Genomic DNA, 16,069 nt, shown 5'->3' with positions numbered 1-16,069 from the left:
TCCGTGAGAAGTGTGTGTTAATGAGCAACGTAAGTTTGTGATGTGTGAGAATGTGATAATAAGATCAGAGTGATCCCACCTTCCCTCCTGTTTTTGTGTGATATCCAAAACTATGGTTAGCGGGCGATATTTAACAAGCCCTGTGTTATGAGCCCTGTTGTTATTTGCTAATGGTCTGACATTAAGAAGTGTTGGGAGTGATGGTAGCATCAGCAGATTTTGATCACTCTCTGTTTTTGGTCTGTTGTTATTTATAATGATGTTGTTAATTATTATGATTTGGGAAAGTTATATAGTGATGTTTGTGTAGACAGTGAGAAGTTCAAGGGATCAAAAAATATGTGGTTCCCTATTATAAAGGAAGAGCTCTCAATATGGGATTCATAATGTTTACTTGGGGTCCTATCTCCACCATTTAGGACCCAAATGATGTCATTAGTACCCGGGTTGGTCAGACTGAGTGAGTGATGACTGTGATGAATTGACTTCACCTGCTGTGATGGTACCTAAGTGGATAATAGAGTATGAGATGTTTGGGGAAAGAAGTTTTGCTCCAAGTCTATGTGGATGTATACCATCGTATCTGAATGACTGTGTGAGTACTCAGCAGAGGTTGACATTGTCAGTGAAGGAGACGGTGCAGTGGGAGTGGTTTGTGGCTCAGCTGCAGGGGAGGGGTGGAGAAGTGGGTTTCGGGGTGTGGTGTAGGCGGAAACTGACTCCCACAGCTGTTCTCAATCACCTGGTCATGCCTTTGAAACATATCTATTCAGCAGGCAGGAATGTAATTTAATTTTATATGATGGATTATGCAGAAAAAGTAGAATTGGGCTGAAAGATCTATCGCTTTATTACCTATTCAGGTTGTAAATCATGTTTTTATAAAGTAACTAAGTAACTAATTACTTTTGAAAATAAGTAATCAGTAAAGTAATGGGATTACTTTTGGGGGGAAAGTAATCAGTAATTACTTACTGATTACTTTTTTCAAGTAACTTGACAAACAATGCTTGTGACCATTACCCAGTTTAACTGCCATTGCACTTTAATTTGTTTTTCTTTTAATTAAAAAACAACTACTTTGACATTTGTATCCCATTGTTCTCCTGCTGTCAAAAAAAACAACCGATTTAACTTTTACTCTGAGTACATTTTAAATCAGCTACTTTTTACTTTTACTTGAGTACATTTTTAGACAGGTAATTTTACTTGTACTTGAGTAAAATTTCATCAAAGTAATATTACTTTTACTTGAGTAGAATATTTTAGTACTCTTTCAACCTCTGTTCATATCCAGCAATAAGAGCTGTGTTTTTTGAGTTAAAGTCCTGCCTGTGAGTCTGCATTTGGGTTGACTCCTGCCGGCTTAACAGCCAGTGTATGACTCTTTTGGGTTGAATAGAGCTTCTCATATCTATATAATTATATCAACACAATTTCATTCTAATGTAGTTGGTAGAATTTGGAGGTTTGGACTCTTTTTTTATAAGTATAATGTGTAATTTTATATACTTATTTGCCTTTGTGTTTTAGATTAAGAGTCGATGCTCTACACTCACAGTTGTGAAACTATTACTGTGGTTAGCAGAACTGCACGTACACTCAGAGCTTTTCATCTGTTGAATTATCATTCATACAGAATCTGCAGCATTAATGTGAATTTATTATTCATTATCCTCATCCTCATAAATCTGTACTCCAGCTGTAGTAAGATATAGTGCACATAAATTAAACCTTTTGTGTTGTTGTTTGAGCCTCATTGCCCTGCATTTGTATGGGTCTCTGTTGAACCACTAGAACATGCTGTTTCAGTAGATGAAGTTATTAAAATGTTTGATAAAATCTTCCAGCACAGGTGTGTGCAGTATTAAAAAAATTCAAGCCATTGCAAACCAGGTCATTCTACTATTACCCTCAAATCTTATGTCTTTTTGCCAATAATCACCCCTCTCCACAAACATCGGGTGGTGACTTGTGAGAGCGAGGACAAGCATTGTGTAATGCATTTAAGGTAAAAACAAACAGAATCTCCACCGAGCACATGTTGGAGCCGACAGTAAGCCGACAAAATCCTCATATTACTTAAATACCAAAAAGTAGTCATTCCCTGAACCCAGCATGTTTTTGAGCTTTACTGTAGTATCCTTCTGTTCATCATTCATAGAGCAACAAACAAGGAATATAAAAAATGAAATGTTATGAAACATATTTTCTCATTTTCTGGTAGAAGAATGTGGATCTACAGTCATTGACCTTTATCCATGGTAACACCTGGAGGCTTAAAATTATATTATGAATATAATTTACCAATTAAAAAAAAAAGTAAAAATGATAAAGCTGTACCAGAAGAGTTGTTCAAGTCTGAATTTGATTACTTCATTTGACACTGAACTTCAGTTTAATTGGAAAAAACTGAATTAAAATTTTGAGAAGCAAAAAAACATACAAGGATGCAAATATGTCTTTCATCACAGGCAAACTGAAGCGTGGTCCACTACAAAGGCAGAAATAATATTAAAAATTCAGCCTTTTGGCTGTTACAGAAAGAAATGACAGATTGAGTGTAGGGATACGTTTGTATTTTTGTTTTTGGTTAAACAGATGAAAGAATCAGAAATTCTCACATTTCAATAGTGAAAAGAAAAACCTTTTTATTTTAAGTGTTTTACACAAAAAAATGTTTTCGGAAACTTTTGTTTTTCCAGAACCTCATCGATCCACCGACGGTATTTTGAGATGTCTGTATAGACGTTGGGTTTATTGGGGTAATTGCAGTTCTTATCATAGTTGAAAGAAGCAAAACCAACAGCAAACCCATGACACACCAGAGGACCACCAGAATCTCCCTGTGAGGAGGAAGAATTTTAATTTATCAGTTTATACTCATTGTGTTTATGTTTTTAAGATATGTGAACATGAAACCTGTTTAAACTGAAAGGACAGAAAACATACCTGACAGAATCCTTTGGGTGTTCCACATCCACCTGCACAGATAATGTTGGCTGGAAGACCAGGCCATTGGTCCTCACAGACTTGTTTGTCAATGACAGACACGTCCACCACCCTCAGCTCATCAACAAATTCACCATCAGTTTTAGTTTTTCCCCATCCAGCCACCTGACACACTTGGTTTTCTTTTAGGTTTATTTCAGCATGTGGAATTTGAATTATTTCTACTCCGTGGCACAGTTTAACTTTCCCAGACAGCTGGAGACACAACATGAAGTAAAAAATATATCTATGTTGTTACGATAGTTTTTTAGATATAATCTGAATAATAAAACCACATAGAATAATCCTTTAATTGTCCCACAAGGGGAAATTACACAACATGTAAACTGTTGTGAACATGAACATGTACTTACTTTAATCAGCATGATGTCATTACCCAGTCCAACCTGTTGATAATTTTCATGGATGGTTTTGTTTTCAATCTTTATTTTTTGATGATTGCCGTTCTTGAGATTGTGGTTCCCGAGAACAACGTGTGTGGGGTTGCTGAAAGAGTAATCAGTGAGAGGTAATCAATACAATGTGTTTTATTGACATGAGTCAGAGATTACAGCAGAAGATGTGTGATTACTCACGAGTCATCACAGTGTGCAGCCGAGACTACAAATTCCTCAGTCATGAGAAATCCTCCACAAACATGTTCACCATTGTGGTTCTGCACAGAGGCCATGTACTGCATCGAGTTCTTCGGGGCTTTTTCTCCTTGTATGATGGCAATAACATGTGCTGGGAAAAGTCAAATAAAGCAAACCAAAATGAAGTTAACGTTCCATTAAACGGTCGGAGGACAATAAGAAAGACTTGCAGTTCTTACTGAGTCGTCCGAGACATGCCAGAACATGGAGGAGCAGGATTTTTTTAAGACTGAGCATGATGCCAGCAAAAAAGGTGAAGTTGTGTTGGCACGAGTGTGAAGTGAAGGTTTTACACAGCAGTTGCTCTGTCAAATCTGATTATCACATTTTGACTTCTAACCGCATCCTGGTTTTTTTGGGGACTTGTGTCATCTTTGCATTATCTTGTTTATCATTATAACACTACACTGTCTTCCTGAAACACATGGGCTGTTTAATGGTTGCGAGTTTCTCTCTCACACCACAACTTTAGTACACCATCAGCACATGCACACAAACCTGTCTAAACCTTCAAAAAGCTGGGTTGTTGAAACATTTTGCACCACTGTTAAAGCTCAAAACAACAATTCTCACTGAGTTACTGATTTCATATTTGAACCAAGACTAATAACATTATGGTACTTGGCTCATAATCTGTCCACCAGCAATGTAAAAACAGGAAGGAGATGCCTTTTCATTTAGCGCCTCCTTGGGGCCATTTCTTCCACTGTGTGAACTGTTTATGGAGCGAGGGTTGCAGGATTTGTCCTGTAGGAGGGCACTACGACTCTTCTGTAGGAGGCATTATTATGGAGCATGGTCTCTTGAAGGAAGAATATGTAAATAGTGCTGTGGGGGTAAAGAGAGTGTCAGAAAGATTCACGAGTTTGAAGCTGGAAATTGAAGACGTGATGCTGAAGTCAGTTGGATGAAGCAGCAAACATCAGTGCAGGTGAAGGGAGCAGAGGCAATGAGGAAGTGTTGATCAGGTGTTGATTAGGTATGGTGTTAAGGAGAGAAATGCTGATGGGGCTGGATTTTGCCAAAAGGATGGAAATGACTGTGTGGTGAACCTCGTGAAAAACGAGGAACATGTATAAGAGTGGAGCAAAGTGTAAACATGTGGAGTGCATCTTTGCAGAAGAAACAAAAGATAGTAGACTACTAAGACAGGCCCCTTGTGGCAGGGCAGAGTTATCAGATGACTGTAAAAGTCTAGCTGAAGTGCTAAGGGAAACATGCCATACCATCTGTAAACATGATAGCTCAATAAGTGTTAAATGAATTCTGTTAAAACATTGTAGGGGTGTGAAGCGAGGTCATCTTAACAAGCCATTAAAATTTGGCTCACATCCACCTTTGACCGTCTTCAAGGTCAACTTCAAGATTTATTGGTGGAAACAGAAAAACAGAAAAAGAAGCCTTTTAAGATTAAAAGTGTGGTGTGTATTGTCGACATATTGAAAGGACCGCATAAAGATTTAAGGATTTTTCTGGAAACCACACAAGGGAGGACAGAAAAATCTCCTATTAATGGTTGTGCCTCATGTTATCTGTCTGAGCTGAAGCACCATTATGTCCTGCCTCATTCTCTCAGGTCAGCAGACCAGATGCTTTTGCTCGTTCCAAACACTCAACGTAAGCACAGAGGTAGGAATAAAGTGCTGCAGTTTGCAGTGCTTCTTACCAAAATAATCCAGTGTAAACTCAGGTTTCAGTCCAGTGGTAATCTCTGAAAATAGGCAGTTCTGATAAGTGAGAGGAGGCTGAAGGAAAATCAGTATGTTTTGATATAATGTTACCGTGCCACATGCGTGTGGCAACATTCAGGCATTAATCTAACACAGTAACAGTATTAATTACAGATTCAGCAGAGAGAAGCTGCTCGCTGTGTGCGCACTGCTGAGAAAAAGAAGCTGAGCTCGGTTTATTTCTGCTCTGTTTCATGAAAACTGTGTTAGTGAGGAGCAAAGAGTGGGCTCACCGACACACTCGGCATGAAGACTGAGTGAAGAGTTTCAATACAGAGAGTTCTCTCTCGTTCTGATAACATCTCGCCTCCTAAAAATAAACTCTTCTATTAGCAGCTATTACAGCCACCGCAGGCTGAATACAGGATTTTTTTTTCCATGTTAAATTTTGTGCAACTTGCAAGAAACTTTGTGTCATAGACTTTTCAATTCACATTTGCCTGACTCATTTAAATACTCTCCACCTGAAAAATCAAAATCACTGTAAATCAGACACAGATATTTAACAATCAATCAAATATCTTTGCTTTTATGATCCTAACCTCATTGTGTCACTGACACTCAATATTCATATTAAACCACTAGGTGGTGATCTCTGATATATTTTGTGGGCACTGTGTGGATTCAACCCAGTTCACAGTAATACTGGTAAAACTACAAAATGAATGATGATTATTAAAAAGCACATATGGTTAACATGTGAGCAAATTGGCAAATTATATTTTTTATTTTCAAAACTACTGGTGATTGTTATAACACATTAAGAGCACTTCTGGCTCTGTGTGCGTGTGTGTGTGTGTGTGTGTGTGTGTGTGGTGTCTGCTCAGTGTATAAAGCTGTGCATCACAGTGGACTTCAGTGAATTCAACATCCGCTCAGCGAGAAGTGAGACGACATGTTGTGCCGGAGGAATTTCAATGTTTTCATCTTGTTCATGCTACTTTCCATCATCCAGTCAGATGAATGATGTTTTGTACTTTAATTTACATAACTGATATCTCTCAGTAAAGCAGTTGGTGTAGGATGTGTGCTCACTCATCTGTTTTTGACTTAAAAATCTGCTGATTTTCTTATGTGACTGGATATTTTTTGTTGTTTTAGGTCATGGTTCTGAGATGGAAGGAAGGAAGTTAAGCCACACTTGCTGCCCTTCATGGTTTATTTGACAAGTAAGAACTCTATATGTGGGGGGACATTAATCCACAAACAATGGGTCCTGACAGCTGCACACTGCACTGGGTAAGAACCCAAGGTTCACTTTTCCTAAATTTCCGAATCAAAATATTGCAGTATTTATTTTTAACAGAAGATGTGAAGGGTAATGCAGATGGAGATAATTAACATGCCCACAAACTGCTCCAATAATATCTCGATTTAGAGTGAGTACAATATAAATGTTATTGCTGGATTTTCATACAGTGCAAAAATAAATATGATCAATATAAAGCTTTATAAAATTAAGTGATGTGTTTTCTTACCCAGAGCGTAACTCCTCCTGACAGCATATAATCAATAAGCAACAGATTGTAGCCAAAAATATCCTTCTCCCCGTCATTTCTATTTTTGCTCACTCAGTTTGGGATTTGTTCATTCCAGGCTTGTTTTCTCTGTGTCACGGTTTGACAGGTAGACCGTGGGGGTGTAGGGAAGGAGGACCCAGGCGCGGTGCTCTGTGTGCGAACAGTGCGTTTATTTACAGTGTATGGTGCAAAACAACAATAAATCCCCGTGTTTCCCAAGACTCCCGTGTCGTGTCCTCCTTGTGCTCTCTGCTCCGTGTCTGCACTCCCGGTGCTCCCTGCCCTTTGAGCCTCCCACGCTCCTCCTGCGGGAAACAATAGCGGCAGCTGTCAGGACACTTAACAATAGCAGGCATGCACTAAACAACTAACCCTAAACTGGGTGACTAACCCTAAACTGGGTGACTAACGTGGAGTCTCACGCAACGATCCCGCGTCGGTGGGAGCTCCAAGACTCTCCTAAGTAGCTCCCCCGACGAGGCCTGATCAGCAGCAGGTGTGTGGCTTCGGGTGTGGCCAGTCCGCCAGCAGGGCCACACCCACCAGGCCTGAAGGCGCCCGCAGAAACAGATATACACACACACACACACACACACACACACACACACACACACACACACACACACACGTGCAAACAGGGAGAAGGACAGCAACACCAAATATACATACAATAATAATATAATTCATAGCTGCTCGGGGACCCTGACACTCTGATCTTTCACACAGCAAAGTAAAGAAGGCAAACTGAAGACTTAACACATTTAAGTGACATTATCAAAGTGTAGCTCAGTGCAGCAAACTAGATAAAACACAGAAACCACAGCATTCAGATGAGCTGTTGTTATAGTTACTTTAACAACATGTACGCACATACTCATCTTTCACATCTGTGTTCACATTCAGAACACTTTCACTTATGCTGATGTCTCAGTGACTGTGTGTTTGCACTATTAATCTGACTTCATTTCTGATCTGAACCTGTAGACGGCCTCATAAATATCTTTATAAATGCTGTATTACAGTGTGAGTCCGAAACCTTTATTATGTGGTGATTTTCACACAATATCTTAAACAAACTCGTTCTTCAGTTTCCTGCTCTTAATATCATTTGACTTTTGTAATGTTTACACTTTGCTCCTCGTGTTCCTCCATATTTTTAAATCAGGTGACTTCTCTCGGATGCTTTAAACACAGATGTAATTTTATTACAGAAATATCAGTTGGTATTTTGCATGATAACTCCTTTTTTACTCTTACTACTCATCCCAAATTCATTCATAACTTAAATCAAGTTATGAAGCTATTATGTTAAGCCAAACAGGATATAATATATTATAATAAGCTAGATGATGCTGTTTTATTTGTATTTTTACAGAATTTTGGGGTATTTTTGGTACCAAGATGCTTAAAGTGGACATAAACCACTACAAGTATTAAGTCTAATTTACACCATGGAGCCCTACTTTAAAAAAAACAACAACCCAAAACTGTCATGCGTGAACTCTGTCTGTGAAGCTGGATTTTCAAAATAAGAGTTTAAAGTTTCCGTTTAAAGAGTGTAGCACCATCTTGTGGCAGTACAGAATGTGATGTCACTGGGTTGGTTGGTTGGTTCTTCACTGTTGGTTAGCTCATATGAATCCACCTGTTGGCCGTAATGTTCAGGCATTTTAAGAATGCGTTTTATGAATGAGGACTGTGTGGAGGAGACAGTGTTTGAGTCATGTTCCTTGTAGGGATGGGAACTGATAAGAATTTAGCAATTCTGATTTCATTATCGATTCTCAATGGTTCCTCTTTGAAAGTCACCACTATCGCCAAACATCATATTATGTTCATGCAAATTAATTACATGCTGTTGGTCACATGTTTGTGCATGTCGGAGATATGTGCCCTCTTTGTTGTGAGTAGTTACTTAAAAGAATGAATGTATTACACATATTACGCAAAGCACTTTTTACAGAAGTATTAGCATTAATGAATTACTAGTAAGAAAAAGTAATTCAATAGTTACATTACTTTCACGTTAGTCTGTAAAATGATCTGAAACACACTATCTCACAATCATCATGTCACAATATTAACCCGATTCTACAGCCCCACACACCAACACAAATCCCTATCCTGATGAGGACACGTATGATCTTTCTTTTAGTATTTAGGTATGAAGACAACGCCCACATCACAAAGAGAAGATGAAAGCCAGCACAAAGAGACTTTAAAGCAGGGGTGTAAAACTCCAGGCTTCAAGGGCCGGTTTCATGCAGGTTTTAGATATAATCCTGGTTCAACACACTTGAATCAAATAGTTAGTTCATTACCCGCCATCTGGAGAACTTCAAGACATGTTGAGGAGGTAATTTAGCCATTTATTTGCCTGTGTTGGATCAAGGACACATCTAAAACCTGCAGGTTGAGGCCTGGAGTTGGACACCCCTGTTTTAAAGCGATCATCACCGTGATTCTGCTTTAGAAACATTAACAGGTAGAAATGGAAGCTGCAGCCTGACTGCTCATCAGTTTGTTACCTGTTGAACCTCACATTTCAAGACACAAAACTGAAACCAGCTGATTGCAGTTTAAGTACAAGAACCAATAAATCGGATCGATAGACAAGCAGACTAACAATGACAAGGAACTGGAACACTGGTTCTCGATTCCCATCCCTAGTTCCTTGGTCAGGTGTACAAAACAAGCCACTCAATCAGCTGGCAGAGCAGATGTTCACAAGATGCAACTAAGTATTTTAGGTAGTATTAAAGTATAATTAATATTTAACCCTGGGGGTAAATTACACTGTGATTTTATTGTAAGGTAAAGACTCTACAGTAATACAGAGAAAACCTTCCAAATCAGATGACCCCCTATGATGAGCAAGCGCTTTGGCAACAGTGGGAAGGAAAAACTCCATTTTAACAGGAAGAAACCTCCAACAGAACAGGGCTGAGGGAAAGGCGGCCAAAGACACGCTGTGGAAGAGAGCCAGAGATTAAATTATAATAAGTATGTTTGCAAATACTTGCACTCTGTGTGATCATCAGCCTTCTTAAAATCTCGGGCACCCCAAATAACATTGGATGAATATTCCTGGAAGAATAATGAATGAGAAACTATTGTTTCTTCACTGTTTTCTTACAATACTGCCAATAACAGCGCTGATTTCCCCCAAGACCTTCAGCCTCTTGTGTAGTTTTCTGTACATTTGTAATATTTTGAAAAACACAGAGCTTGGAACAGCATGTTCTACGCCTGGGAAGTCAATGAAATTACAATTGTTTAGCTGGGAATCATGAACTTTTTTCATTACTGTGCAGTCTGTCTGTGCTTTTCATAAATAACTCTTCTTATATATCACTATTATCACTTTTGTTCCACATATATCTCTCTTAGCTCTTCCTTATCAGGAAGAACACTCTATATAAATATCATCTATATACAAATCTATAATCTGTGACATTACATATTTATTTCCCTTTTTGTGTTATGCAAAAAAAATGTTTGTCTAACAAGTGAAGAAAGCAGAGGCACCACCTGAAATGTCAGAGAAGTAACAAGGAAATAACAGATTTAGATTTAGATATAAGCTCGAACACTCTGCAGTCATAATTATGATATTATAGTTGGAGTTGGAGCACGTGCAGTATATAATCACTGCATTGGCGATCCTAATGGGCAATGTAAAAACAATCGATGCCTATGCCATTCCGAATATCCGCTGGCTGATGTCGGGGCAGCATGAGTACGAGCAATTTTATTTCTTTTTTGCCGATGCCCGTGATGCCGCCCCCCACCACGATGCCGTATCGTATGCCGTGTATCAGAGCGATCCCACGTCCCTCCTGTTTTTGTGTAATATCCAAAACTATGGTTAGCGGGCGATATTTAACAAGCCCTGTGTTATGAGCCCTGTTGTTATTTGCTAATGGTCTGACATTAAGAAGTGTTGGGAGTGATGGTAGCATCAGCAGATTTTGATCACTCTCTGTTGTTGGTCTGTTGTTACTTATAATGATGTTGTTAATTATTATGATTTGGGAAAGTTATATAGTGATGTTTGTGTAGACAGTGAGAAGTTCAAGGGATCAAAAAATATGTGGTTCCCTATTATAAAGGAAGAGCTCTCAATATGGGATTCATAATGTTTACTTGGGGTCCTATCTCCACCATTTAGGACCCAAATGATGTCATTAGTACCCGGGTTGGTCAGACTGAGTGAGTGATGACTGTGATGAATTGACTTCACCTGCTGTGATGGTACCTAAGTGGATAATAGAGTATGAGATGTTTGGGGAAAGAAGTTTTGCTCCAAGTCTATGTGGATGTATACCATCGTATCTGAATGACTGTGTGAGTACTCAGCAGAGGTTGACATTGTCAGTGAAGGAGACGGTGCAGTGGGAGTGGTTTGTGGCTCAGCTGCAGGGGAGGGGTGGAGCAGTGGGTTTCGGGGTGTGGTGTAGGCGGAAACTGACTCCCACAGCTGTTCTCAATCACCTGGTCATGCCTTTGAGACATATCTATTCAGCAGGCAGGCAGGAATGTAATTTAATTACATTTTATATGATGGATTATGCAGAAAAAGTAGAATTGGGCTGAAAGATCTATCGCTTTATTACCTATTCAGGTTGTAAATCATGTTTTTAAAAAGTAACTAAGTAACTAATTACTTTTGAAAATAAGTAATCAGTAAAGTAATGGGATTACTTTTTGAGGGAAAGTAATCAGTAATTACTTACTGATTACTTTTTTCAAGTAACTTCACAAACAATGCTTGTGACCATTACCCAGTTTAACTGCCATTGCACTTTAATTTGTTTTTCTTTTAATTAAAAAACAACTACTTTGACATTTGTATCCCATTGTTCTCCTGCTGTCAAAAAAAAAAACGATTTAACTTTTACTCTGAGTACATTTTAAATCAGCTACTTTTTACTTTTACTTGAGTACATTTTTAGACAGGTAATTTTACTTGTACTTGAGTAAAATTTCATCAAAGTAATATTACTTTTACTTGAGTAGAATATTTTAGTACTCTTTCAACCTCTGTTCATATCCAGCAACAAGAGCTGTGTTTTTTGAGTTAAAGTCCTGCCTGTGAGTCTGCATTTGGGTTGACTCCTGCCGGCTTAACAGCCAGTTTATGACTCTTTTGGGTTGAATAGAGCTTCTCATATCTATATAATTATATCAACACAATTTCATTCTAATGTAGTTGGTAGAATTTGGAGGTTTGGACTCTTTTTTTATAAGTATAATGTGTAATTTTATATACTTATTTGCCTTTGTGTTTTAGATTAAGAGTCGATGCTCTACACTCACAGTTATGAAACTATTACTGTGGTTAGCAGAACTGCACGTACACTCAGAGCTTTTCATCTGTTGAATTATCATTCATACAGCATCTGCAGCATTAATGTGAATTTATTATTCATTATCCTTATCCTCATAAATCTGTACTCCAGCTGTAGTAAGGTATAGTGCACATAAATGAAACCTTTTGTGTTGCTGTTTGAGCCTCATTGCCCTGCATTTGTATGGGTCTCTGTTGAACCACTAGAGCATGCTGTTTCAGTAGATGAAGTTGTTATAATGTTTGATAAAATCTTCCAGCACAGGTGTGTGCAGTATTAAAAAAATCCAAGCCACTGCAAACCAGGTCATTCTACTATTATCCTCAAATCTTATGTCTTTTTGCCAATAATCACCCCTCTCCACAAACATCAGGTGGTGACTTGTGAGAGCGAGGACAAGCATTGTGTAATGCATTTAAGGTAAAAACAAACAGAATCTCCACCGAGCACATGTTGGAGCCGACAGTAAGCCGACAAAATCCTCATATTACTTAAATACCAAAAAGTAGTCATTCCCTGAACCAAGCATGTTTTTGAGCTTTACTGTAGTATCCTTCTGTTCATCATTCATAGAGCAACAAACAAGGAATATAAAAAATGAAATGTTATGAAACATATTTTCTCATTTTCTGGTAGAAGAATTTGGCTCTACAGTCATTGACCTGTATCCATGGTAACACCTGCAGACTTAAAATTATATTATGAATATAATTTACCAATTTAAAAAAAAAAGTTAAAATGATAAAGCTGTACCAGAAGAGCTGTTCAAGTCTGAATTTGATTACTTCATTTGACACTGAAATTCAGTTTAATTGGAAAAAACGGAATTAAAATTTTGAGAAGCAAAAAGACATACAAGGATGCAAATATGTCTTTCGTCACAGGCAAACTGAAGCGTGGTCCACTACAAAGGCAGAAATAATATTAAAAATTCAGCCTTTTGGCTGTTACAGAAAGAAATGACAGATTGAGTGTGGAATACATTTGTAGTTTTGTTTTTGGTTAAACAGATGAAAGAATCAGAAATTCTCACATTTCAATAGTGAAAAGAAAAACCTTTTTATTTTAAGTGTTTTACACAAAAAATGTTTTCAGAAACACTGACGGTATTTTGAGATGTCCGTATAGACGTTGGGTTTATTGGGGTAATTGCAGTTCCTATTATAGTTGAAAGAAACAACACCAACAGCAAACCCATGACACACCAGAGGACCACCAGAATCTCCCTGTGAGGAGGAAGAATTTTAATTTATCAGTTTATACTCATTGTGTTTATGTTTTTAAGATATGTGAACATGAAACCTGTTTAAACTGAAAGGACAGAAAACATACCTGACAGAATCCTTTGTTTGTTCCACATCCACCTGCACAGATTACATTGGCAGGAAGACCAGGCCATTGTTCCTCACAGACCCTTGGGTTAATGACAGACACGTTCACCACCATCAGCTCATCAACAGGTTCACCATTAGTTGTAGTTTTTCCCCATCCAGCCACCTGACACACTTGGTTTTCTTTTAGGTTTATTTCAGCATGTGGAATTTGAATTATTTGTACTCCGTGGCCCAGTTTTACTTTCTCAGACAGCTGGAGACACAACATGAAGTAAAAAATATATCTATGTTCTTACGATAGTTCTTTAGATATAATCTGAATAATAAAACCACATAGAATAATCCTTTAATTGTCCCACAAGGGGAAATTACACAACATGTAAACTGTTGTGAACATGAACATGTACTTACTTTAATCAGCATGATGTTATTACCCAGTCCAACGTGTTGATAATTTTCATGGATGGTTTTGTTTTCAATCCTTATTTTTTGATGATTGCCGTTCTTGAGATTGTGGTTCCCGAGAACAACGTGTGTGGGGCTCCTGAAAGAGTAATCAATGAGAGGACATCAATACAATGTGTTTTATTGACATGAGTCAGAGATTACAGCAGAAGATGTGTGATTACTCACGAGTCATCACAGTTTGCAGCCGAGACTACAAATTCCTCAGTGATGAGAAATCCTCCACAAACATGGTGACCATTGTTGTTCTGCACAGAGGCCATGTACTGCATCGAGTTCTCTGGGGCTTTTTCTCCATGTATGATGGCAATAACATGTGCTGGAAAAAGTCAAATAAAGCAAACCAAAATGAAGTTAACGTTCCATTAAACGGTCGGAGGACAATAAGAAAGACTTGCAGTTCTTACTGAGTCGTCCAAGACATGCCAGAACATGGAGGAGCAGGATTTTTTGAAGACTGAGCATGATGCCAGCAAAAAAGGTGAAGTTGTGTTGGCAGGACTGTGAAGTGGAGGTTTTACACAGCAGTTGCTCTGTCAAACCTGATCATCACATTTTGACTTCTAACCGCATCCTGTTTTTTTCTTTGGGCACCTGTATTATCTTTACATTATCTTGTTTATCATTATAACACTACACTGTCTTCCTGAAACACATGGGCTGTTTAATGGTTGCAAGTTTCTCACGGTCTCTCACACCACAACTTTAGTACACCATCAGCACATGCACACAAACCTGCCTAAAAAAATAAGTTTGTTTCCACCTTATAAAGTCCATTTCTGTGTATGTTTATACATGTTTCAATAATTCGCCTCACCTATTTCCCATTTTCCAAACAAAATATATAAATTATTAAGTAGTGACCCAGGCTTTATCACAGTGGCAAGTCTGTAACATATAGATAGTCACTGTCAAAATGTAACATTTCTTTTTAACTCTTTCTCAGCTTAAGGAATCAGTAAATACAACAAAGTCAGTAAAATGGTATGTGCTGGTTCAAATGGCAAAAAAGCAGCGGATACCTGTCAAGTAAGTATGAAGAATGTATATGAGCAAGTAATCATTGAGCTCAGCACCCTTTTGACGTTTTGACACCTGTAAGTGAGAAAAAAGGTCTACAGTGCATATGTACTTGCTGCAGGGGGATTCCGGAGGCCCACTGCTGTGCGGCTTTCAGCTGGTTGGAGTTACTTCTTTTGGAGCCGGTTGTGGGGACATTTACAAGCCTGGAGTCTACTCGTTTCTCTCAAAGAGGCAACTCAAGTGGATCAAAGAAACTATGAAGTCTTAAAAGTCATCAGGCATCAGTCCACATAAGCTAATCAAGATGACGATGTTTTATGCTTTTATGATGTTTAATCGGCTGAGCTATCACTTCATACCTTTCACTTGACCAGCATCATTTTATTATCTCATTGATTATGTTATATTTTATGGAATCTTTGTCACTGCTGGCTTGCTCTAATTGTTACAGACTGTGCACATAGCAGCCTGTGGTTAGTCCGTTTATGCACACACAAAAGTAAAACAACAGTGAGACTGTCTAGTCTGTCGCCCAGACACATTCACTATGTCCAGTAAATGAATATGAGGATTTTGAACAGATTTTTTCACAAAGATAAATTTTTAAATATGTTTTCTTGTTTAGTTTTGTTCACCACCAAAGACCCCACAAAAAACAAAATTGATACAAAACAATATATTTTACTTTACTTTTACTTTCTACTTTTCCTACTTTCTAATAAAGCTGAAGTAAAGATATCTTTCCTTCTGTCTGTCTCTTATTGTTTGTACTGCAATTCTCTCAAAGTGTCATGTTTTTACAGTAACTTCTAAATCTCACATCACTAAATCTTAATCTTAATTTAAAAAATCTTGATCAAAAATTGGTAATTAGTCCTTCATTTTTAACCAAATTAAATGTCTTTTAAGCCTAAAAAGGCAGTCAGGCCACATTCTTGATTTGTTCTTTGTCAAACGAGCCCTTCGTGGCTTAATTATTTACATATTTGACGAGGTAAA

General features: G+C 38.0%; 2 protein-coding genes across 3 annotated transcripts in view; both read right to left on the bottom strand.

The window, feature by feature from the left end:
• The window catches only part of LOC120738776 (trypsin-like), a 33,094-nt gene extending 29,177 nt beyond the window's left edge, over positions 1–3,917 (bottom strand). The window contains exon 1 of one of the 2 annotated variants that reach the window (XM_040040220.1): positions 3,827–3,917. In XM_040040220.1, the coding sequence (XP_039896154.1) occupies positions 3,827–3,884 (58 nt within the window). In that variant the 5' untranslated portion in view covers positions 3,885–3,917. The remainder of the gene's footprint in view (positions 1–3,826) is intronic. The other variant, XM_040040222.1, reaches the window with a different exon arrangement.
• A 9,365-nt stretch (positions 3,918–13,282) lies between these two features.
• LOC120738781 (anionic trypsin-1-like) lies at positions 13,283–14,589 on the bottom strand. Its single transcript, XM_040040235.1, has 5 exons — positions 14,455–14,589; positions 14,216–14,366; positions 13,994–14,126; positions 13,581–13,835; positions 13,283–13,474 (listed from the first exon to the last, which is right to left on the bottom strand). The coding sequence occupies exons 1-5, from the start codon at positions 14,510–14,512 to the stop codon at positions 13,340–13,342; spliced, it is 732 nt and encodes a 243-aa protein (XP_039896169.1). The 5' UTR covers positions 14,513–14,589; the 3' UTR covers positions 13,283–13,339.
• Positions 14,590–16,069: the final 1,480 nt, after the last annotated feature.

The sequence above is a fragment of the Simochromis diagramma genome, unplaced genomic scaffold (genome assembly GCF_900408965.1).
Source record: "Simochromis diagramma unplaced genomic scaffold, fSimDia1.1 OVJJ01000026.1, whole genome shotgun sequence".
Lineage (NCBI taxonomy): Eukaryota > Metazoa > Chordata > Actinopteri > Cichliformes > Cichlidae > Simochromis > Simochromis diagramma.
The sequence above is the reverse complement of the archived record's forward strand: the minus strand, read 5'-3'. Positions and strand labels throughout refer to the sequence as shown.

Excerpts from the sequence above, each read along its gene's own strand:
- LOC120738781 (XM_040040235.1), bottom strand. The coding sequence starts at position 14,512 with ATGCTCAGTCTTCAAAAAATCCTGCTCCTCCATGTTCTGGCATGTCTT. Across the intron at positions 14,127-14,215 it reads GCTGCAAACTGTGATGACTC|GAGCCCCACACACGTTGTTC; the intron begins GTGAGTAATCAC and ends TTACTCTTTCAG. Across the intron at positions 13,475-13,580 it reads CAAACAAAGGATTCTGTCAG|GGAGATTCTGGTGGTCCTCT; the intron begins GTATGTTTTCTG and ends TCCTCCTCACAG.